At 35.5% G+C, this 25,727-nt stretch overlaps 1 protein-coding gene across 1 annotated transcript in view; it reads right to left on the minus strand.

Annotated features, from left to right (window-relative positions):
• The window catches only part of LOC124101556 (uncharacterized), a 30,605-nt gene extending 7,219 nt beyond the window's left edge, over positions 1 to 23,386 (minus strand). Inside the window, exons 1-5 of the mRNA XM_046457572.1 lie at positions 23,309 to 23,386; positions 18,741 to 18,811; positions 14,483 to 14,579; positions 10,858 to 10,959; positions 1,794 to 1,952 (exon numbers count right to left, since the gene is read on the minus strand). Coding sequence (XP_046313528.1) covers positions 1,794 to 1,952; positions 10,858 to 10,959; positions 14,483 to 14,579; positions 18,741 to 18,811; positions 23,309 to 23,386 — 507 coding nt within the window. The remainder of the gene's footprint in view (positions 1 to 1,793; positions 1,953 to 10,857; positions 10,960 to 14,482; positions 14,580 to 18,740; positions 18,812 to 23,308) is intronic.
• Between the last annotated feature and the right edge of the window lie 2,341 nt (positions 23,387 to 25,727).

Consider the following 25,727-nt stretch of genomic DNA (forward strand, 5'->3'; position numbering starts at 1 on the left):
TTTATTAAATTTATACTTTGCTTCTCAGTTATTCTGAATAAATTAAGTCATTGTTATACCCACATGCCAGACATATAATTTCTTTTTTTTTTAATTTTTTTATTGTTGGTTGTTCAAAATATTACATAGTTCTTGATATATCATATTTCATACTTTGATTCAAGTGGGTTATGAACTCCCATTTTTACCCCGTATACAAATTGCAGAATCACATCAGTTACACATCCATTGATTTACATATTGCCATACTAGTGTCTGTTGTATTCTGCTGCCTTTCCTATCCTCTACTATCCTCACTCCCCTCCCCTCCCCTCCTCTCTTCTCTCTCTACCCCCTCTACTGTCATTCATTTCTCCCCCTTGTATTATTTTCCCCTTTCCCCTCACTTCCTCTTGTATGAAATTTTGTATAACCCTGAGGGTCTCCTTCCATTTCCATGCAATTTCCCTTCTCTCTCCCTTTCCCTCCCACCTCTCATCCCAGTTTACTGTTAATCTTCTTCTCATGCTCTTCAGCCCTACTCTGTTCTTAGTTACTCTCCTTATATCAAAGAAGACATTTGGCATTTGTTTTTTAGGGATTGGCTAGCTTCACTTAGCATAATCTGCTCTAATGCCATCCATTTCCCTGCAAATTCTATGATTTTGTCATTTTTTAATGCAGAGTAATGCTCCATTGTGTATAAATGCCACATTTTTTTTATCCATTCGTCTATTGAAGGGCATCTAGGTTGGTTCCACAGTCTTGCTATTGTGAATTGTGCTGCTATGAACATCGATGTAGCAGTGTCCCTGTAGCATGCTCTTTTTAGGTCTTTAGGGAATAGACCTAGAAGGGAAATAGCTGGGTCAAATGGTGGTTCCATTCCCAGCTTTCCAAGAAATCTCCATATTGCTTTCCAAATTGGCTGCAACAATTTGCAGTCCCACCAGCAATGTACAAGTGTACCCTTTTCCCCACATCCTCGCCAGCACTTGTTGTTTGACTTCATAATGGCTGCCAATCTTACTGGAGTGAGATGGTATCTTAGGGTGGTTTTGATTTGCATTTCTCTGACTGCTAGAGATGGTGAGCATTTTTTCATGTACTTGTTGATTGATTGTATCCAGACATATAATTTTAATAATAAACATTTTAGTTCAAATCTCTAATAAATAATGTCTTTCTAAAAAACATAGCCACAATACCATTATCATGCCTAAAAATTAATAATTCCTGAATGTTATCTACTATCCAGAATTCCAATATCTAATTATTTTAAAAAATTATAATTTTTCATTTTTACAGTTTATTTGAATTGAAATCTAAATAAGAATCACATTTAATTGATAAATTAAGTCCATTTGTTTATAAGTTCTCCCTCTTTTTTTCCCTTGCAATTTGTTTGTTGACTATTCTGTTTCATAATGTAAAAAATCCTTCTTTTATAGATATAACCACCTCCTAATTAATTTGGTTTTTATTTTTAAATTGTTTTATAATTAATCTTTTAATGTTTTAGTTGCATTCTAAGAATTTTTTTCTACATTTTTTATTTGTACATTGTAGTTGTACATAATGATGGGATTTGTTGTTACGTATTTGTACATGCACACAATATAATTATATGAGTTGGCCAATAACACTCCTACCACTTACTCCCTCCCTTCACATCTTCCCACTCCCTGGCCAAGAATTTTTTGTATAAAACCACAGATTTGTGACAGGATTATTTCATAGCAATTTGTCTTAAAGGCAGTAATCTTATGACCTGGAGCACTGTTTGAACATCAACACAGATGTGAATCACTTACAGTTGTTTGGGGATCATCTGTTCTATTGAAGGAGATACTCAATCTTTCGTCTCTTTCCAAAATTATATCAATACTTTGCATCATAACATTTTTTACATCAGTGACTTGACTCTTGATAGTGGGAATTGTGCTGTCATCTTGATTTTCATTGTATATCATCTATATAGAAGTGAAATATAACACAAATTTTATTTATTTTTTAAATTTATTTTTTTAGTTGTCAATGGATCTTTATTTATTTGGATGTGGTGCTGAGAATTGAACTCAGTGTCTCATACATGCTAGGCAAGTGCTCTACCACTGAGCCACAACCCTAGCCTACAAATTTTATTTTTAAAAATAAAATCCATTATATTATACAAATTGAAACAAAAGTGTCAAAGGCATATCTCACTGTGTAAGGAATCAACTAAACTCAAATTTTCTTTTAGTCTCAGAAAAAAAAAAGTTCAGGAAGTACATTAATGTATTCAATCAGCAGAGGGTTTATTTAATTATTTATTTTCAAAAAATGGACTTTAATACAGAGTGGTATATTTGTTACAGCTGATAACCCTACATTGACACATTACCACCCAGAGTTCTAGTTTATATTAGGTTAATTCTTGGTATTGTACTTCATGTGGGTTTAAACAAATGTATAATGGCAGGTATCCACTATTACAGAATCATACAGAATAGTTTCACTGCCTATAAGATCCTTGTACCTTTTTCTTCATATAGCTCTGACTACCACTGATGTTTCTATTATCTCCAGAGTTTGCTTTTTCAAGAATGTCATATAAAAGTTTTTGTTTTTCAAATAGGGTCTTGATATGTTATCTAGGCTATTCCCAAACTCATGAGCTCAAACAATCCTCTTGGTTTGGTCTCCTGAGAAACTGGGGCAATAAGTGTGTATTACTGTACCCAGCTAAAAAACTGATCCCTCTCCTCCCCTGCACACCCCCCCATCTACTTACCTACCTACCTACCTTCCATCCTTACCCCCTCCCCTCCTTCATTTCCTTTTTCTTTCTTTCCAGTGCTGGGGATTGAATCTAGGACCCCAAGCATGCTAGGCCACCACTTGACCACTGAGCTACATATAATTTGAGTAACAGAGCTCATATTATTTGAACACAGTCTGTAGCCTTTTCAGATTGGTTTCTTTCACTTACTAATACATATTTAAGTTTCCTCCAAGTCTTTTCGTGGCTGTATAGCTCATTTATTTTTAGCAACAATAATATTCCACTGTTTGGATGCATCACTATTTTTTTAAATATTTATTTTTAGTTGTAGTTGAACACAATATCTTTATTTATTTTTATTTATTTTTGTTTGTATGTGGTACTGAGGATCGAACCCGGGCCGCATGCATGCCAGGCGAGCGCGCTACCGCTTGAGCCACATCCCCAGCCCCATATTTTTATTTATTTTTGTGTGGCGCTGAGGATCAAACCCAACCCAGGGCCTCATGTGCTAGGCAAATGCTCTACCACTGAGCCACAACCCCAGCCCTGGATGCATCACTGTTTATCCATTCACCTACCAAAACTTGGTTGCTTCCAAGTTTTGATAATTATAAAGCTGTTGTAAGTATCCATATGTAGGTTTTTGTGTGGACATGTTTTCAACTCATTTGGGCAAATATCAAGGAATATGTTTAGGTTTTTTTGTTTTGTTTTTGGTACTGGGGATTGAACCCAGAGGGCACTTAACCATATCCCCAGCCCTATTTTATTTTTTGAGGCAGGGTTTCACTAAGTTGTTTAGGACCTTGTTAAATTGGTGAAGCTATTTGTATCTAAAGGTAAAAGACCGACCCAGGACAGCTTTAATTAAAGAAGGACAAAGTTGAAAGGCTAACATTACCTGACTTTAAATTTTACTATAAATCTACAACAATCAAAACAGTATGGCATTGGTGGGAATTGAGTTGTGATCCTCTTGCCTCAGCCTCAAAATTCACTGGATACAGGTGTGTGCTACCGCACTGGGATGTATGTTTAGTTTTTTAAGAAACTAATGTATTCCAAATTAGCTGTACCATTTTTCCACTCCCACCAGTAATGGACAAGAGTTACTGTTGTTCCACATCCTAGTCAGCATTTGGTATTGACAGTGTTTTGGATTTTGGCAATTTTAATAGTCGTGTTATGGTATTTCATTGTTGTTTCAATTTACAGTTCCTCAATGATATATGGTATTGAGTATCTTTTCTTATGCCTTTTACAATCTTTTATCTTTTTTGGTGAATACCTGTTGAGATCTTTTTTTCTTTCTCTTTTTTCCTCCCTCTTTTTCTTTCTTCTATGGATTAAACCCAGGAATGTTCTATATCCTTAGTCCTTTTAAAAATTTTTAAATTTTGTATTAGTCTAAGTTGCCCAGGATGTCCTTGGACTTGCAATCCTCATCTTTTGAATCAGCTGGAATTAAAGGTATATACCACTATACCTGGCTTACCCATTTCTTAGTTGGGTTGTTATTGTTGAGTTTTAACAGTTTTTCATATATTTTAGATACCAGTGCTTTATCAGATTTGTCTTTTGCAAATATTTTTTTCTAGTCTAGCTTGTCCTCTCATTCCCTTGAGAGTATATATCAAAGATTCTTTTAATTTTTTAAGTTTTTTAAATGTAGTCCAGCTTATAATTTTTTTAAAATTAATTTTGCCTTGGTGTTTTATTAAGTTATTGTTATACCCAAGGCCATCTAGGTTTTCTCCTATGGTATCCTCTAGGAGTTTCATAGTTCTGTATTTTATGTTTAGGTCTGTGATCCATTTTGAGTGAAGGGCATAAGATCTATCTTGACTCATTATTTGGAATGTGGATGTCTAGTAGTTCCAACACCATTTGTTGAGATAGTAGTTTTTCTCCACTGTATTGCCCTTGCTCTTTTATCAAAGTTCCACTGACCGTATTTATATGGGTCTATTTTGGGGCATTCTATTTGGTCCCATTGTTCTATTTGTCTGTTCTATCACCAATGCCATACCGTTTTGATTGTTGTAGATTTATAGTAAATTTTGAAGTCAGGTAATGTTAGCCTTTCAAATTTGTCCTTCTTTAATTAAAGCTGTTCTGGGTCAGTCTTTTGCCTTTAGATACAAATTTTAGAACCAATTTCTCAACACCCACACAATATCTTTCTGGGATTGGGATTGTGATTGCACTACATTTATAGATCAAGTGGGAAGAACTTGATTGATTTTGAGTCACACTATCCATGAACATGGTATATCCTTCCATTTATTTAGTTTTTCATTGATTTCTTTCATTGGTATTGTTATGGTTTTGCTATGGGGTAACCCCAAAAAACTCATGTGTGAGACAATGTAATAAAGTTTAGAGGTGAAATGATTGGGTTAGAATAGTTTTTTTACCTAATAGGTGCATCAATCCCCTAATAAGAATTAACTGGGTGGTAATTGTAGGCAGGTAGCATGTGGCCAGAGGAGGTGGGTCATTGGGAGCATGCCTTTGGGATACATATTTTATCCCTGGATACTGAAGCTGGCTGGCGTGCTCTCTCCCTCTCTCTCCCCTCCCCCCTCTTTCTCTCTTTCATTCCTGATTTCATGTTTTGAGCTGCGATCTGCCACAGTTTTCTGACATCATGTTCTGCCTCACCCTGTGTCCACAGCAATAGAGTTGGCCATCTATGGACTAATACCTCTGAAATTGTGACACACCCCCCCCCAAATAAACTTTCTTTCCTCTAATTGTTCTTATAAAATCTTTTGGTCACAGCAGTAAAACAGTTGACTAAAACAAGTATTTTGTAGTTTTTCTTCAATAGATCTTACACTTTTATTTCTAGATTTATATCTAAGCATTACATTTTGGAGGGTTGATAATGTAAGTAGCATTATGTTTTTAACTTTAAATTCCACTTATTCATTGCTGGTACACAGAAGACAACTGCCTTTTTTATTCTGTAACATTGTTATAATTGCTTATTAGTTCCAGGAGTTTTTTGACCAATTCTCTTGGATTTCCTACATTGACAATCATGTCATCTACAAAGACAGTTTCATTTATTTCTTTCAAACAGTATACCTTTTATTTCCTTTTATTCATCTTGTTTCATTAGCTAGGATTTTTGGTATTAAGCCTTGGGTTTGATTCCCAACACCACAAACAAACAAACAAACAAACAGATTTAGATTCAAGAAGTACCAGAGTTCAAAACTTCACCCACTGTATGAATAAACCCAGTTTTCTTTATTTCAAAAGTATGTATAAACTTACATTATATACATTACAGACACACACAAAAAATATTCTGGAATATTATGTACCAAATTGTTAAGAGGTTTTAATTCAGATTATAGAGATTTGTATTTCTTTAACATACTTTTATGTTATCTAACATTATTAATAGCTACTACTTTTGCAAAAGAAAATGATATTCAAACTCCCTCCTCAGGGCTGAAACTATAGCTTAGTGGTAGAGCACTTGCTTAGCATGTCCAAGGGCCAGGTTTGATCCCTGGCACGGCAAAAATAAAAATAAATCAACATAAACAAAACAAAATCAAACCCTGTTCTAGGAAAATGATCTTATCCACTTTAAACACACCTTTGATCTTCTTGGTCAGTGAGCCATGTGTCTTTCGATTGCTGTTTTATGAGGGGCTTACCATTTAGATGTAAAAAAGGGAGGGTTCTGAATTGAATTATGTATCACCCCAAACTACACTGAAGTTCTAACTGTGGATACTGATGAATTTGACATTATTTGGAAATAGTATCTTTGTATATACAAGCAAATCAAGACAAATAGCTAATACTTGGTTTTCTTTTAGTTCCTTTTCTCTTCTTTTTTAATAGTTTATTGTAATATAAGAGAAATATCTAAACTCTGTTAAAATAAAGTATTCATCATCTATTCAATGACACTTGGTACATCTATACACATTTTCCCAATTTAAAAACTACATTTTTGGGCCTGTGTACATTTTATTAATTATAAGAAATTTAATGTTTCATAAAAATTTCTATAATTTAAAGCTTGCCAACTTTTTTTACAAATGTAAAATAGAAATTTATTTGATTTAGATGTGTTAATTGCTTAAAATATGTTTAATTTTTTAACATTTTCACATGGTAGCTAGTTTTTAGGCAGCCATGCTAATAATATATTTTGCTTCTGTTTAATATGCAGAATTCCTCAAAATAAAATACATGAATTTCATTATGAAAGCATATAACCTTGGTTATTTAGACTAGCATTCTGTTGAACATACTGCATGATGATCCCCAATAAGTCACATCCCTATATAATCCCTTATTCTTGAATGTGACTTGCTTCTAACCAATAGGAATAAAGGTCACCCCTGTGATTATGTCACGTATATGAAACTTGTTAGACTGGAGTGAGAGCTTCCTCTGCTGGCCTTGAAGAAGCAAGCAGCCATGTTGAGAAAGCAGCCATGGGAATAAACTGCCATCAGTCTCTAGGACATGAAAGTATCCTCTAGCCACCAGCTGGCAGAAATCTCTATCATTATAGGGCCATAGATCTTGACAACCTGAGCAAGCTTGGAAGCCAGTTCTTCCCCAGAGCTTCCAGATAAGAACACAGACTGACACATTGACTGTAGTATTGTGAGACCCTCATCAGAGAACTCAGTTAAGTCTACCTGGATTCCTTATCCATGGAAATCTGAGATAATAAATGGCTGTTGTGTTAGTCTGCTAAGTTTGTTATATACAAATAGGGAACTAATAGAAGTACACTTAAAATATTTTTATTCACATATCAAGGTGGAGGAAATAGTTTAATGAATCCCTAGGTACTCATCACCTAGCTTCAGAAATTATGCATAGTCAATCTTGTTTCATCTATACTGCTACCCCTTACCCAAATATATTATTTTACAGCCAATCTCAGACTTTCTACCATTTTAATCTGGAAATGCTTCAATTTAAATTTCTGAAAGATATGGCTTCATTTTTTTTCTTAAAAACAGAACCACAAATAGCACTATCATTTCTAAAAATGTTTCTTAATATCATTAAATATCTAGCTTGTATATGAATGTTTTATTGGTCCTGGGGATTGAACCTTGCATGTGGTAGGCAAGTGCTCTACCACTGAGCTCTACCCCCGGCTCATATGTAAATGTATAAAAAACAAGTCATTTTTTATAGTCCTTTTGTTGAATAAGGCACAAAACGTACATTTGATTGAAATTTCTCTTAAGTCTCTTTTAGGGGCTGGGGATGTGGCTGAAGTGGTAGCGCGCTTGCCTGGCATGTGTGCGGCCCGGGTTCGATCCTCAGCACCACATACAAAACAAAGATGTTGTGTCCGCCGAAAACTAAAAAATAAATATTAAAAAATTCTCTCTCTCTCTCTCTCTCTCTCTTAAAAAAAGTCTCTATTAATCCATGGATTTTCCTTTCTTTTCCCCTTGAAATTGCTTGCCATGGTCTTTCTTGGTAAGAGAATATCAGTCCTGCTATATACTAATCATTGTGTGACATCAGAAAATACATCACTATCTCTTATTTTAAGGCTAGAAAACAGTGGGTGGATTTGGCATGTGGAGTCTTTTTCATCCATTATGAAGTTCCTCAGAAGCTTTTCACTGATTTTTGGTTGGTTATTAATATTGTCTAGGTCTATCATTTTATTAGGAATTGCAAAATAATATTTTATCACTTCACCATTTACTCGCTGGGATACTTGCATAAAGAAAAACACTTCTCTGCATCAACTGTTTTATTTTTTTTTAATTTTATTTTAGTTGTAGATAGACACAATACCATTTATTTATTTAATGTTGAGGATCAAACTCAATGCCTGACACATGCTAGTCAAGCAGTCTACAACTGAGCCACAACCCAAGCCCTCAACTGTTTTTTTTTTTTTTTTTTTTTTTTTAAGAACAGTTCATACAGGCAAGAATAAGTCCTTGACCCTTTCCTTTATGTTTTTGGAGTAATGGGGTATATTTAGAGTATTTTCCAAAATGCTAGTGAGGGATTTTCCCCCTTTGATAGTATCTAGGAACTGATGAAATTTAACATATTCAATGTGTTACAATCCACTGAATTTAGGTTTTTCCTTCCTTCCTTCCTCCCTCCCTCCCTCCCTCCCTCCTTCCCTTCCATTCTTCCTTTCTTCTTTGATGGTACTGGGAATTGAACCTGGGGTACTGTACCATCAAGCTACATCCCAATCCTTTTTATTTTCTATTTAGAGACAGGGTCTTGCTACCTTGCCCAGGCTGGCCTCGAACTTGCAAATCTCCTGCCTCATCATAGGACCCATTAACAGGGATTAGAGGCATGCACCACAATGCCCAGCTCATTTAATATTGCTTTTGATGCTTGAAGTATTTCATCATTAGCAGTAAGTAGCCTTTTCAAGTTAGTTCCTATCTTTTGACCTGAGCGTCTTTGTGGTAGGTATGACAAAATGTTTCTGGCTTAAATTTTCTGCCCCATATCTGTAATTGAACCTGATTTCTTTTAGTGGAAAATGGTATTTACAGACTAGAACATAAACACTTGGGTGGCTCATGAACATTGAGTTAGTCTTTGCTTTTAGCCTTTTTCAGTGTATAGCTAAGGAACTTAAAAAGAAAAAACAATTTTTTTTTAAACTTGAGATTAGGTTTTACTTAACTTCTTTGATTTTACATTTGTAAATCTTCCTTCTGAGATTCTTGATTCTTAACTCAGATTTTCAAAGTAATATATCTATATCTATATAAACTAAATTCATAATAGCAATGCCAATATTATTACTAACAATGTGACTATTGAAAATAAATAAGTAAATTTGCTTATGTATTTTAAATATTTTTTAAGTTGTCAATGGATCTTATATTTTATTTATTTATATGTGGTGCTGAGGATCAAACATAGAGCCTCACACATGCCAGACAAGCACTCTACCACTGAGTCATAACCCCAGCCCCAGTAAATTTATTTTTAGGTTTTTTTTTCCATTAAGGTATAATTCCATTAGGAATATACAAATTACTGTGTTTTAGAGTCATTTGAAATAAATTTTTACTATCTTTTAAGCCTTTAATCGACATACAGGTATTTTTCATTTTGCTTTAAGTTTTAAAAATTATTTAAAAATTAACAAATGTTTACAATAATATATATACATATATATATATATATATACTCATACACATATATACATGAAATTTACCATTTTAACAATTTTTAAGTGTATAGTTATGTAGCATTAGTACATTTATTATTATATTATTATTATTACTGGGGATTGAACTCAGGGGCATTTGACCACTGAGCCACATCCCTAGCCCTATTTTGTATTTTATTTAGAGACAGAGTCTCACTGAATTGCTTAGCACCTTGCTTTTGCTGAGTCTGGCTTTGTAACTCACAATCCTCCTGCCTCAGCCTCCAAAGCCACTGGGATTACAGGAGTGCACCACAGTGCACGGCTACATTTACATTATTATGCAACTATCATCACCATCCATCTGCTGAACTTTTCATCTTCTCAAAATTAATTTCTATACACATCAGACATTGACTGCTGTTCCCACTCTTTCCATCCCCGCACACCATTCTACCTTCTCTCAAGAATTTGACTACTCTCAGTACAATAAGTGGAAGTATAGAGTATTTGTCCTTTTGTGACTTCTTATCAGTAAGGGTTATTTTTTATATTTTAACTTAATAGTTTTTCATAATTATACAAACATTTACCTGACACCAAAGTCAGATTTAAAATACAAGTTTCATAGGCCTGGATTTACTTTTGTCACTTTAATCCTTTATTTTTCCCCGTTGCCACATGGGTAACCACTTAAGTGTGTTTGGAACATCTTTCCCCTTCCCTTTTATTTTTAAACAGTAAGTAAGGAAATATATATATTTTTTTATTCCCTCTTTCACATATAAGCATGGTAAATACATAATAGTGTATAAATACATACTTTTTCTCGCTTTATTAACTTTACCATAATATCATTCATTATCATTATATATAATTCTTATTCTTCTTTACTGATCTTAAAACTCATTTGTTAGCTATAATAGTAATAATATTTAGGAGTACAATTTGAAGTACATACCATATAGTTTCCTAGTACTTGTTGAAAATCTGCAGCAACTGCATTTGAAGGAGAAAAATAGTCTTGTGACATCAAAGGATTTCTTAGTAAAGTTTCACTAACCTGGGGAAATTAATGGAAATATGTAACTATAGATAATTTTAACTAGAGAATTAAGAGAGCAAACATTCATTTGAAGAAAAGCCTAGCAGAAACTAGAAACTAAGAGACCCAAACATTTCTGGCTTTTTTGTGGCAGGGCATCCTTTTCTACTTTAAGATGCAGTATTTATGAAAACTTAGTTTACCCCAGGCTTATCCTGTGCTGTACCGACTAGAAATTCATTCAATACAACTGCAGAGGTTGCCTTCCTTCTTCAGCAGATTTGAGGACTGGAGGGAAAGAGCAGACATTTAGTTGTGGCAGATAAAGAAAGCTGGGGGCCCATGATACTTCCTAAATAGCACTGTAACTTTCCCCTTTTACCCCTACCTTCAAAATCTACTCAACAGTAACAATGATAACTATACTGTGACTTTCTATTAAACCCTAGTTCCCGGACATTTCAAAAATCTAAAAAAAAAAAAAAAGTCAAAAAATGTATTTAATGTTGCTTTTCTCAGAGGCAGTGGTAAATATTATGTGGTTAGCAATTTGTGTCACCTGGTTTTGGAAAGGTGGTAGAGTGGAATGTTTTGTCATTATGGAGAGATAAGTAAAAAAAAATACGCTATATTCATTTACATGGATAACAGTGTTCAGCAGCTGGAATTTAGCAATTATGTAGGCATAATTGAAGAATAAATTACAATATTTAGCCCTTATAATCTTTTACTTTACAATATGGTTACAGTTTGAGCTGGGTCAATACAAGTTAGTACATTGAACAGATAAAATAAACGCATGATACATGAACCCGACTAGAGAATAACTATTAGTAACTATAGGAAAGCTGAGTTTTCTGTTAATATCTTTAAAAACAATTTTTTTTTTTAGTTTTTTAGATGTAGATAGACACAATATCTTTTTTTTTCTTTCTTTTTTTTTGGGGGGGGGGTACTAGGTATTGAACCCAGGGGATTAAACCCTTTGTGCATATGTTTTGTGCAAATGAGGTAAGCACTCTACACCAACTGAGCTATATCCTCACAATACCTTTATTTTACTTATTTAATTTTTATATGGTGCTGAGGATTGAACCCAGTGCCTCACATGTGCTAGGCAAGCACTCCACCACTGAACCACAACCCCATCCCCATCAGTGTCTTTTATTAAAATACTTGTTCTAGCTAGGCACAGTGATGCACACCTGTAATCCCAGCAGTTTGGGAGACTGAGGCAGAAGGATCTCAAATTCAAAGCCAGTCTCAGCAATGGTAAGGCACTAAGCAACTCAGCAAGTCTTTGTCTCTAAAGAAAATACAAAATAGGGCTGGGGATGTGGCTCAGTGGTTAAGTACCCCTGAGTTCAATCCCTGGTTCCGCCCCGAATCTATAAATAAAAATATATAAATATATATTTTGAATTATATATTTGTAAATAAAATTAAAGTCTATTATTATTTATTATTATTATTATTTACTTATTTAGCAGATCAAACCCAGGATCTTGCACATGCCAGGCAAGTGCTCCAGCTCTAGCATTTGGCAACATCCCCAGCCCATATCATTTACGTTTTTTTTTTTTTTTTTTAAATATTTTTTAGTTCACAATGGACCTCTATTTTATTTATTTTTATGTGGTGCTGAGAATCAAACCCAGTGCCTTACACATGCTAGGCAAGTGCTCTTCTACTGAGATATAACCCCAGCCCAGTATCATTTACTTTTTTTTTTTTTTAGAGAGAGAGAGAGAGAGAGAGAGAGAATTTTAAATTTATTATTTTTTTTCGGCAGACACAACATCTGTTTGTATGTGGTGCTGAGGATCGAGCCCAGGCTGCGCGCATGGCAGGCGAGCGCGCTACCACTTGAGCCACATCCCCAGCCCCAATTTACTTTTAAACATAAGAAACAAACATAAAAATTACTCTGATGATGGTTGAGTTCTAGTCTGTCTCTAGATTACCTTTCCTGAAATCTCCTTCTTTTGATTGGGGATCAAACTTGGGGTGATAGGAACAACAGGTGATACCTCTTGAAGTTAATTAGTCTTTCAGAAATTTATAAGATCTCCTGTATCTATATAAGCATGTAAAAGAAGTACTCTATCTACCATAATTTATATTTGCTGGAAATTCTCAGTTAAAACTTTCCCTAGAGATAATATATCTGGATTTTAAAATTATATATATTTAAAATTTATATATGTTTTACATAAATATATTTAAATATATTTGTAATATATATTTACAAACATGTTTACCTTAAATATGTTATATATAATATGTACATTAATATGTTTATATATTTTAAAATATATACACATATTTTTATTATATTTATGTTGTATATTATATATTTATTATAAATGTATATTAGTGGCATTACATATAACATAAAATATGTATTTATAAATAAATATATCTATATTTCATATATACCTTTATTTCCTATCTATATCTATATATACATGTCTTCCTGGTACTGGGAATTGAACCCAGAGTCTTTGCACATGCTAGGAAAGCAATCTACTACTGAACTACATCCCAAGGCTTTTTTTTTTTTTTTTTTGAGCAGAGGGACTTGGGAATGGATACGGGGTGTTTTACCACTGAGCTACATCACCAGCCCCTTTTATATTATATTTTCAATTTTGAGACAGGGTCTTGCTAAGTTGCCCAGGCTGAACTCAAACTTGTAATACTCCTGCCTCAGCTTCCCAAGTAGCTGAGATTACAGTATGCACCACTATGTTCAGCTTAAAATAATATTCCTTTTTATTTAACTATTAATAGTTGATTTATATATGCTCATAGAAATGTCTTTACAATATTGGTCTCAAAATTTTCTTGTCACTTATTTCCCCATGCATATAATTATTTGCAAATAAAATACATTTCCCACATATGTTAAAATATATTTTAAATATTAAGTATATTAAATATCATTTTAATTTATTTCTCTTTCACTTTCACTCTCTCTCCCTATCCCTTCCTCCCTCCATTTCTCTCTCTTTTTTTTTCTATCTCTCTCTCTCTCTCTTCTTCTTTCTTTTTTGGTACTGGGAATTGAACCCAGGGATGCTTTGTCACTGAAATAAATCCCAGCTCTTTTTTTTTTTTTTTTTTTTTGAGACAAGGTTTCACTAAATTGCTTAGGGCTAACAAAGTTGCTGAGGCTGGCCTTGGACCTGTGATCCTCCTGCCTTAGCCTTCCAAATTATTGTGATTACAGCTCTTTCTTAATTTAAGAAATAAAAAAAAATATTAGGCATGGTGGTTATGAGGTTCCAATAGATCTGAGTAGATGTTTTTTTTGCAGACATCGCTTGAGAGTCAGGGGAAGTATGGAAGCAGTACAAAGATTAGGAAGAGATTATAAGGTCTCTGAAGGTCATTAATGACCATGACTCTGCATATTATAGGATATGAATGATATGCTTTTTGTTAGTGTACTATTACTAAATAAAGTATAAAGTATAAATTATAGACTTTATAATTTTAAAAACTTTCAAGTCCTGTGTTAGTATAAAAAGTTACTTACTTTCTTAAGAAATGCAGATGGTGCCACCTTATCCAAGGCATTGTCTGTAGCACATAAGTAAGTGATTCCGTTGATAAAGAGAGTATGGTAGATATAGCTTTGGAAAGAATGCATTCATTTACAAATATTGAAGGAATTAAGTACCCACATAGAAAATTTAGCTTCATTTTCAAGTTGTCATTAGTGGTATAAAAACTATATAGGTTAAATTTTTATAGTCAGAATAATTGGAAGAGCTTTCATCAGTTTGAAATATTAAAGTAAATAATGTTAAACCAAAAGTGTATTTAAAATGTATTTAAAATTGCATTAATAAATTACACTGAAGATGAAATTAATAACCTGATTATAAGTGTGTGTGTGTGTGTGTGTGTGTGTAAAATGGTTTTGATAGAAGTCAAATTGTAACAATCAAGGTTCTTACAGAATAGAAAATGATATGTTCATTGGTTTTTCCTATTCCTGTATTTTTAGGTAGGCATATTTAATTTTGGCACTTGGCTTTCTAATATGATAGATTAGAATTCTAATATAATAGATTAGAATTTAATGATAGATAAGGATATTCTGGAGAATAGGATGAGTTGGGGAGAGGAGAATTATACTCCTATTATGCCGAAGTGTGCTTATCCTGAGCATTCCAACATCTAGACCTTTCTACCTTCTCAGAGTCATATATTAGGAGGCTAGATGACTCTTGTAAAGTGCCTCCATCATTTATTGCACTTAGATATTAGTCTTTTGAACACTCTATCTCCAAATAGTTAATAGGCAACAGACCTTGTCAAATGTTAAATCATGTTCAGAAACATGTAGAAAGGATAATCCTAGAGGCACAAAATTTAAAGTATATGTCATTTCAACATAAATCCTCATATCATATCATGAATACAATATGCTAAAATATTTTAATGATGATATTGATAAATGTAATCTCCGCCTGGAAAATATTTTTATTCCTAAATTTGGAAGAGTCTGTTGGGGAAGAGTTGCTAATTCTACTATCTACATGAAAGTTATATATGTGATTGGAAAGAGATTGACACTAGATGTGAAAAGGAGAGATATTTTAAATTTATGCCTAGTATGTTACTAGTGAGTAACATTTAGGTACTTTTTTTTTCCAGTATTGGGGACTGAACCCAGTGACACTTTGTCAGTGAGCTACATCATCAGTCCTTTTCATTTTTATTTTGATTGTTCTTTTTTTCCCCCCCATACTGGGGATTAAACCCAATGCCGTGCACATGCTAGGCAAGTGTTCTACCACTGAGTTATATCCTCAGCTAGTTTTTATTTTGAGACAGGGTCTTGCTAAGTTGCCCAGGCTAGACTTGAACTCACGATTCTCCTGCCTTATCCTCCCAAATTGCTGGGATCACAAGCATGTGCCACTGCATCTAAATGAAATTATTTTTTAAAATAATTAAAAAATATATTTTTTAGTTGTCAAATCTACCTTTATTTATTTGTTATTTATTTATATGTGGTGCTGAGGATCAAACCCAGTGCCTCAAACATGCTAGGCAAGCACTCTGCCAACTGAGCCACAATCCTAGTCCCCTGAAACGATTTTTAATATTAAAAAATATGAATACCTGGGGCTGGGGTTATAGCTGAGTGGTATAGCGCTTGCCTAGCATGTGTTAGGCACTGGGTTCAATTCTCAGCACCACATATAAATAAATAAAATAAAGGTTTTCTGACAGCTAAAAAATTATTTTTAAAATGTGAATACTTGACATATAGGATATATGGTTAACTGAAAAAAGCAAGGTGGAAAAAAGTGTGTCTAATATACTATCGACTCTCATTCTCAGATACTACCTAATAAGGGAAGTATGAATGCATATAAGTATTTTATAATATGCTCTTATAGAAAAATACAGAAGAGAAAAAGAATGTATTCCCAAAAACTTATTCAAAAGGGTCACCTATATTCAGCAGAGAGAGAGAGTAGTGTGGAAAGGAATGAAAATGAGACTCTTCGAAGGAACCTTGTTATTTAGACTTGACTCTGGAGCCATATAACAGTTTGCATAATTATAAAATGCTATTAAATCAAACTTTTACAAGGAGTAATTATTAAAGATAAAAACAAAATAAAAAATGACTTTGTATATTAATGTTTATTTTATATATATTTAAAATATATTTTTTAAAATATATTTTATTATATTTTAAATATATAATTAAAATAAATATTAATATATAGAGTCATTTTTCATTTTTTTATCTTTAATATATATCTTTATATATAAATATATATATAATAACATTAATATACATAGGCATAAAACATTTAAGGCAAAACATATAACGTTTGAAAACATATATTATATATAACAAATATATTTAAATATATTTATATAAAGCAAGGGATGATGGTGGCTTGGTTACTATTTGGAAAGGAAGGGCAACAGAATTTGCTAATGGATTTGAGTGTAAAAGCGATAAAAGTCAAGGATAACAAGATTGCAGACCCGAGGAACTAGAAAGGTAGGATGTGAAGACTGAAGGGTTAGACATCTGAACTTTGTGGAACAGGCAGTTGGAAAATAAGTCTGGAGTTCAGGAAAGAGGCCCCAGAGTAAGACTCAAATTTGAATATACAGTATGGGTAAGCAAATAACCAATAGGAAGGTATCTGTTTCTAAAATCATTTCACCTAATTATTTCAGTGAAAACACAACTAGATCATCATTTTGCAAACACCAATAAACTAATGGCTCTACGACCTAGTAATGAGTAAGGTTGGTTGCTAACATCTCCAAAGGAGATATAAATAAGATAATTAAGCACCATCTGATAGAAAAAACTCATACAGTCTTGCCAAAGGGATTGGACTCTAGACTCTGGATCAGTTACTTGGAATATGGTGAAATGCATTTTGGGTACTCAATCAGCAAACCTAGAATGTGGGAAATTTTGTAGATTCTTTAACAGTAAACTGTAACAAAATGAAAGGAGTGGAGAGGGAGAGTACAGATTCAAAGGAACTCAAAAGACATATTAAAAATGGGTAGGATTGGGCTTTCATCTGAGGATGCATATTTGGGTGCCGAGGCAATAAACAAACAGGAAAGCAAATATTATAGGAGTTCAGATAGCGGTCCATTTGGGGGAAAGAGAAGAAGCAATAAATGGGACACCAGAGCACAAGATGGGGAGTTTTTGGGGGTTGCTGGCAGGGTTTTATTTTTTTGGCTTAGGTAGCAATTGCTATTGGACAGAATCCCTTATAATACTTCAAAAAGCTATACATTTCATTTATCTTTTTTTTTTAGATGGGGCTTCTCTAAGTTGTCCAGGCTGGTATGGAACTCTTGTTTATTATTGTTTACTCTTGTTTATTATTCCCATTCGTGATTTTATACTTTTACATGTAGAAGTTCTCCTTTTCTTCAGGTTTAATCAAGTCCTCCTGCTTCAGCCTCCTGGTTAGCTAAGACTATAAGCATGTACGATCACACCCAGTTTTTTTTTTTTTTTCCAGACTGTTTTACTTTAAAAAAAAAAAAGGTTAAAGCTTATTCTTTAAAAAAAAATATGAAGGGACTAAACAAAAGCTCTTTTCCCCTACCTGTTCCTTTTCTAGCAAGTGTTTTCATCATTGGTTTAAGATCATCACATGTAATATCCCAAGAAAAGCTTAAGAGTTGTGGCTACTATTCGTGGTGTTATTAAAGTGATTTTAATAGAAGTTTCCTTTTTTTTTAAATTAATGAAATGCTTTGGGTATACCAAAAAGATGGAGAATAAGATAATGGAACACTTTTAGGCCCACTTCTCAGTTAAAATGATACAATTAGTATCTCCTTCAAATCCTTCCTCAATTTCATTCTTTTCCCTTCTCTTTAAAGAGGTAACAATCCCTCCCTCTCTCTCTCGCTTTCTGGTACTGGGGATTGAACCCAAGGGGCACTTTACCACTGAGCTACATCCCCAGTCCATTTTCTTTTTTATTTTGAGATAGGGTATCACTAAGTTGCTGAGTCTGGCCTGGAACTTGTGATTCTCCTCCCTCAGCATCACAAGTCACTGGTATTATAGGTGTGCACCACCACACCTGGCTAGAGGTGACTAGTGTCTTGAAGTTGGTGTTTATTATTCCCATTCATATTTTATACTTTTACATGTAGTTCTCCTTTTCTGCAGATTTAATCAAGTGTATGTGCAACTGTTATTTTTTTTTTCATTCATCATTGGAATCATTAGTTGGTAATTGTTAAATGGACTTCATTAGGACACTCCTTACCTTCCCATTTGAATTATGGTCTTTGTTTCACCTCTAAGAAGCACAAGTCTAAGGACTTTTGCTGCTGCTTCCTAAAAATAAATAGTCAGCATTTACTTTATGAACATTATTGTATTTTCATTATTTTCCTCCTAAATTTTACAAATGTTATGATTAGTTAATTAAGGAAAAACTTTTTCCTAGAAGAACTAATGGGTATTATTCATAAAGTATGGTAAGAGGCAAGAAGTCATAAAATATTCATATGAATTTGGAAGAAAATACTAAACTTAATAAATATACACATAATTTATATATGCACATATAAGTGTGCAAATGTAGGTTTCCCTAGATAATTTTATTTTTACAGTCAAATGTTATATATGGCTTCAAGGCTAGAAAGCACAGAAAGCACTAGCTGATTAAACATCTTTTTAGTGAATACTAGTCCAGTATAATTAAAAGGTTAATGGATTATATATTCAGCTCTTATTCTCTGAATACCCTTAGCAATACCTTCTATCTTTTTCCAAATAAAAATTTATATTTACTACTCATTTATCTTTTTTTTTTATTTTTCTTTTTTTGGGGGGGGGGTACTGGGGATTGAACTCAGTGGAACTCAACCAATAAGCCACATCCCCAGCCCCTTTTTGTATTTTATTTAGAGACAGGGTCTCACTGAATTGCTTAACACCTTGCCATTGCCGAGGCTGGCTTTGATCTCATGATCCTCCTGCCTCAGCCTCCCGAGCTGCTGGGATTACAGTCATGTACCACTGTCATTTATCTTTTTAAAAAACTAAATAACTGCCAAGAACTTTTATTCCTGTTCCATGTAAGGATCATTCATTGGGGAAAAAATGTGCAAGTTACTACACTTATCCAGAATACTTTACATATATAGTCTTTTATTTGGAGTCTCATTAATTTACTTTAGAAGCATAAAAGGAATGTGAACATTATCTAAGAAGTTTTGGATAGCTCTACTCCTATTTTTGCAAAATGATATTTTAAAACTTTATGAAAGGGTAAAGCTTATTGTAGAAAATAAAACTCAAAAACTCTTGATATTGTCTAAAACATCAAGGCTGTATTTTCTAGGAAATGATTTCCTAAGAAACTTGGAACATTAAAGGCATACGTAAACTTCCTTTTATTCTGTTATTAGAATTGGAAAATATTCCTCTATCTTCCCCCAATGTTACATTTGGAGAATATAAACACTGCTATTGTAGCAAAAACCAAAACAAATGACAACATGGGGCAGTAGAAAATGTGACAAGGTGGGTTCAAGGTGTATTTCTGGAATTCACATGCTGCAGACTCAGGGACTTGTCTGGCCTGTTTCTTTGTGGAAAGAATGAAGAGAGCAGGCAGATGATCTTTAGGATCTTGGTCAGCTCTAGAACCCTGTAACTGCAGTTGACTGGATCTTGTGATTAAGTGTAAGTATTGATATTTTTCAAAAAAGTAATATTTTTTTATTTTTTGCAGTTCTGGGAATGGAACACAGGCCCATAAGCATGCTAGGCAAGCATCCTACCATTAAACTACATCCCCAACCCCCCCAAATATAAAGTTTTTGTGACAATCCTTGACATCTTTCTCCCACTTCTCAACCTGATGTGTTCCTTAAAGCTCCTTGCCATCCTTTCCTCTTCCCTGGTCAGCTTTCTGCACTGCAGTAATTCCACACCTCAACTGCAATTGTAGACAACCCTGCTCTCTTCTAAATTCTTACCTTCCTGCCTGCTTCTGAAAGTCTTTAAATACCTCTCTCCCTCCTTAATAAATGTCTTTGAGAATACAACCAAAGTACAATAAATAAATCCAGGAATCAATAAGTGGGATGCCATCAAATTAAAAAAACTTCTGCACAGCAAAGGAAACAATTAAAAGAGTGAAGAGAAAGCTACAAAATGGGGGAAAAAATCTGTACCATCTGTTCCTATGACAGGGGTTTAATATCCAGAATACATAAAGAACTCAAAATATTCAATGCCAAAACCCAGTAACCCAATCAATAAATGGGCAAAAGAATTAAACAGAAATTTCTCAAAAGAAGAAATACAAACAGCCAACAGATACATGAAAAAATGTTCAACATCTCTAGCAATCAGGGAAATGCAAACCAAAAGTACACTAAGATTTCATCTCACTCCAGTCAGAATGGCAATTATTAAGAACGTGAATAGTAATAAATGCTGGCAAGGATGTGGGGAAAGGTATACTCATACATTTTTGGTGGGACTGTAAATTAGTACAACCAATAGGGAAAGCAGTGTGGAGATTCCTCAAAAAATTTGAGATGGAACCACAGTATAACTCAGTTATTGCACTCCTTGGTATTTATACAAAAGAACTAAAATCAGCATATTATAATAATACATCAACTTTAATATTTATAGCAGCACAATTCACAATAGCCAAATTGTGTAATCAGCCCAGATGCCTGTCTCTAGATGAATGGATCAAGAAAATGTGGTACATATATACAATAGAGTTTTTCTCAGCCATAAAGAAGAATGAAAATGGCATTTGCCAGTAAATGGAAGGAAATGCAGAAAATCGTGCTAAGTGAAATAAGCCAGAAAACCAAGAGTTGAATCTTTCCTCTTGTATGTGAAAGCTAGAGCAAAATGAGGGAAATAAGGAGTGAGGGATGATACAAGATATCATAAAGATACAGGGAAGATGAGAGGAGTAGAAGAAGGAGAATGAGAGGGAGGAGGAAAAGAAGGGGAAAGGGAACAAAATATGGAATGAGTTTAACAAAATCATGTTTTATATATATATAATACATATTATATATAATATGTATTATATATATACACATATATATAAATGTATCAAAGGGAATTTCACCTTTATGTATATTTAGAAAATACCAATCAAAAATTATTCAGTCTCTCGCGAGACTGAGACAGGAGAATCATAAGTTCAAAGCCAGCCTCAGCAATGGCGAGGTGCTAAGCAACTCGGTGAGACCCTGTCTCTAAAGAAAATACAAAATAGGGCTAGGGATGTGGCTCAGTGGTTGAGTGCTCCTGAATTCAATCCCCAGTACAAAAAAAAAAAAGTTGTGAATGGAAGATCAATAGAGTAGAGGAAGGAGAATAGGGGGAGGAAGGAGGGAAGGAAAAGAAGGAGAATAGGGATTGAAATCAAATTCCTTGCATGTATTATTTTTGTCAAAATGAACCCAAATACTATGTATAATTATAATGCTCTAATTTTTTTAAAAAAAGCATGTTGAGAATCTATGAATCACAGCATTGTATACTGGGAAGACAGATATGAAGACAGTCCCTGTCTTGAAGTTCAATGGCAGAGGTAGGTAAATAAGAGAAAATTCCGTTCAGCCTAAGTAGTTTGGTAGTTAGGATTGTCAATTAGTCTGGGCTAGAGAAGCCTTCAAGAAGGAGTTAAGAAACATCTCAAAAGCACAGAAGAGCTTATATTGTCTCAAAGTGGAGGAAAGTGGTCTCTCCATAGAGGGAGCAGGAGAGAGGAAAGGAGACTTTGATGAGATTGGAGAACAGCAGGAAGTTCAGGATAGAGAACAGGAACATCCAGAAAAGGGAAGGAGGCAGTCATGGAAAAACTCTTCCATTCAGGGAGGACTCTGACTGCCAAATGAAGGAGTATCAGCTTTATTCTGAATATAATCAAGGAAGCATCAAATGATTTGAAGCATCACGTTTGCTTTTAGGAAGGATCACTTGAGCAGCAATGTGAGTTTTGAGGAGGACCAGGCTCTGAATTCTGAGAGGTTAGTTAGGAGGCGTTTTCAGCAAGCTTGGGTGAGAAGTTATCAGAGCCTGGATGAAGACATGGTTAAAAAAAAAAAAAAAAGATGGATTCAAGATATACTCGGGACAAAGAACTGATACTTGATACTACCGGCCAATCAGGGCCTCATCTCCAGCCCCTACGCATTGGGAACCTGTGCTCTAGCTACACTGGGTTTCTTGGGGATCCCCAAACACCATGCTATTCCCTCTGCAGGGTGTTCTCATCCCTCTGCTCTATACCAGGACAGGACTAATTCTTATAAGGCTTACCAGCTAAGCAGCCTAACCTGTAGCCTAATCATCTTCTCTGTAGCCAGCACACAGACAGCCATCCTGAGTGCTACAGGAACAATCACATCCTACCTCCACTGAAATACCTTTTACACTCTTAAGACATAAAGGTTAAATAAGGATTCCAGGGCCAACCTCATGTTCATTTTTATCTATGCATCCCTCACATTCTTTACTCCGGAATTTGGCAACTACAATATGTTCACTAAATGTGTGCTTAATTGCAGGTCATTTCTCTACAAGGGAAAGAAAATCTTTAAGGTCTACTTAATCGGACAATGGTACAAATAATGGTTAATAATGGTACAATGGTGCCAAACGCGGCACATGCAGTGACAACCACAACCTCTGCGGGGCGCACTTACAGCTCCCGCCCGGGAGTCCTGGCCTCTTGCGCCCCCAGAGTTCTGGGCCCTCCCGCCGCGCCGCGTCCTGAGGAAAGGGCTCCACAGCCGTTAGCCTCCAGGAGCGAACCCGGCGGAAGCGCGGACCTGCAGGTACCTGATAGGAGCCTCCAGTCAAGGCCAGCTCCGCTAGGACGGCTCGGCCATTAGCAATGCAGCTGTAGGTAATCGTCATAATGGGAGGGCCAGTGAAGGATAAGATCCAGCCGGTCGTAACTGCCCGCTAAGGCTTTGGGGCGGGGCTCCCTGAGGAGGCGGTGCCTGCGCAGGCGCATGGGGTGATTGATTGGCAGGGAGGGAGGCTGGACAATCTGTGGACTGAGCTGAGGCGGGTGCGAGACCTTTTCCAGGTTTCTGGAAAAACCTGTTGTGTTGTGGGCGAAGCCTTCGTGGTGGTCTTTAAAATCACTTATTGGGTGCCTGCGCCTGTAGTCCCAGCGACTAGGGAGGCAGAGGCAGGACTATTCCAAATTCGAGGTCAGCCTCGGTAATTTAGTGAGACTCTGTCTCACAAAATAAATAAGACCTGGGATGTGTTCAGTAGTAAAGAGTCCCTGGGGTCAATCCCTTCTAGAAACAAAATAAGAACAAAAATTCCGACAACTAAACAATTAATTTTACTTCAAAAGCCTTACTTTTGATTAATTTGCAGTCTAAGATATGGAAAAGTAAACCATGTTTTTTGTTTGTTTTCGGTACTGGGGATTGAACCCAGAAGCGCTTAACCACTGAGCCACATCCCTTGCCCTTTTTAGTTTTTATTTTGAAACAAGGTTTTGCTAGTTGCTTAGAGCCTTGCTAAATTGCTGAGGCTGGCTTTGAACTTGCGATCCTCCTTCCTCAGCTCCCAAGTAGCTGAGATTACAGGCTTGTGCCACCACACCTGGCTCATTCATTAATTCAAGAAACATTGGTTGAACTCCTGTACTGCACTGACATAGACTACATAGGTTCCCGAGTATGCAAAGATGAAGACCCTGACTTCGAGGAGTTTATATTCTAGTAATCGTTAGAGGAACATGCAGACAAATTCCACTCTCCAGCCATATGTGTGTTCTGTGATAGAAACACAGTATTGCAGGACTGAGGTGGAGGCTGCTAACATTCTTTGAGAGAGCAGCAGAGTCACTGCCCAACGTAGTGGATGAGTGGGTTTTCTCTAGGTGGGGAGGAAAGAGGAAATCTAAGCAGAGCCTTTTGTAAAGGCTCGAAGGAAGGCTGGTGGGTTTTGGGAATGGGTATAAGTCATGATGGAGGCAGAGAAAAGGTGTATGGGAGAGTTGGTAGGAGATGGCGGTCCTAGCAGTGGTAGAATGACCTTTGTTACACTATACCTTGGGTGCCTTGACAAGTTATAAACTTTCAAGTTATCAGCTTAAGATAACATGATTTCATCGGCAAGATATTGTGGTAGAGTAGAAAGAGCATAGCCTTCAAAATAAGATGAACTTGGATTCAAGTGTATGAATTGCCATTTACTCTGTGCCTTTACTGTGACTTAACCTTTCTGAGATCCAGTGTCCTAATCTATAAAATGGGAACAGTTGTCAAGTTTAAGTGAATCGTACAAACACTATTGCATTCCTGATTGTGATGGGTACATTAATGAGAATTACTTTCTTGATCCTAGTAATATAACCTTAAAGGAAAGACAGTGTCCTTCTGGAATGCCTGACAGGAAGTGGACTTGACAAGACAGCTACAAAACTGGTCTGAATGGTAGGTCCTGTTGAATCATGTGTCCTCCTCTATAAAGGAAATTTTGAATCTCATCAGTTTAGGGGTATTGTCTGTTATAGGTAAGGTGACCCAATAAAAACACTGGTCATATTGGAAAATGAAGTATGAGGTAATGCTTTGGTATACTATATTAAAATAATTTGAATAAACTTGGCCACATTGCAGTGACCTTCTGTTGAGAGCCACAGCCAAAGGGGCCCCAGCAAACTTCCAGCTGCCAGCAAACTTCCAGCTGCTGGCTGATGATTGGCTCACAGCGGCCCTAGCAACATCTAGCTGATTGGCTCCTCGGCCCCAGCAACATCTAGCTGATTGGCTCCTCTGCGGTGATGCTCATTGGGCTGTTTCCCTGCCCTTTCAGACCACGGAGCTGCTCATTGGGGGACTTTTTTGGCTCCGCCCACGTGACCCAGCCAATCGGCCTCAAGACCAGGAGGATTGTGGGAGGTGGGGAGAAGCTTGTGTGGGAGAGAGAGGCTTGTGGAAAGCCGGTGGTGGCAGTTGAGGCTCTGAGGGTTTTTCCTGAGAGGCTGTTTTGTTTGTCGTGTGTGGTTCTAAAAATAAAGTTAGTTTCTTTTGACAAGTGGCTCCTGATTGTGCCCAGCCAGACTGCGGCATTTGGTGGCTCGCACGGGGAGCGACTGAGGGTAAGTGAAACTGCTCGCCCCTGAGGGCAGGGCGAGAGGATGGGTAGCCATTTTAAGATTCCTCTTTTATTTTGCTTCACTTTTGTTTTAAGTTGCCTGTCCCTGGAGATGAGTGAGACGGAAGAAAAA

This window comes from Marmota monax, unplaced genomic scaffold (assembly GCF_021218885.2).
Source record: "Marmota monax isolate L192 unplaced genomic scaffold, Marmota_monax_Labrador192_F-V1.1 WCK01_AAM20220418_F8-fsc00128, whole genome shotgun sequence".
In the NCBI taxonomy this organism is placed as follows: Eukaryota; Metazoa; Chordata; class Mammalia; order Rodentia; family Sciuridae; genus Marmota; species Marmota monax.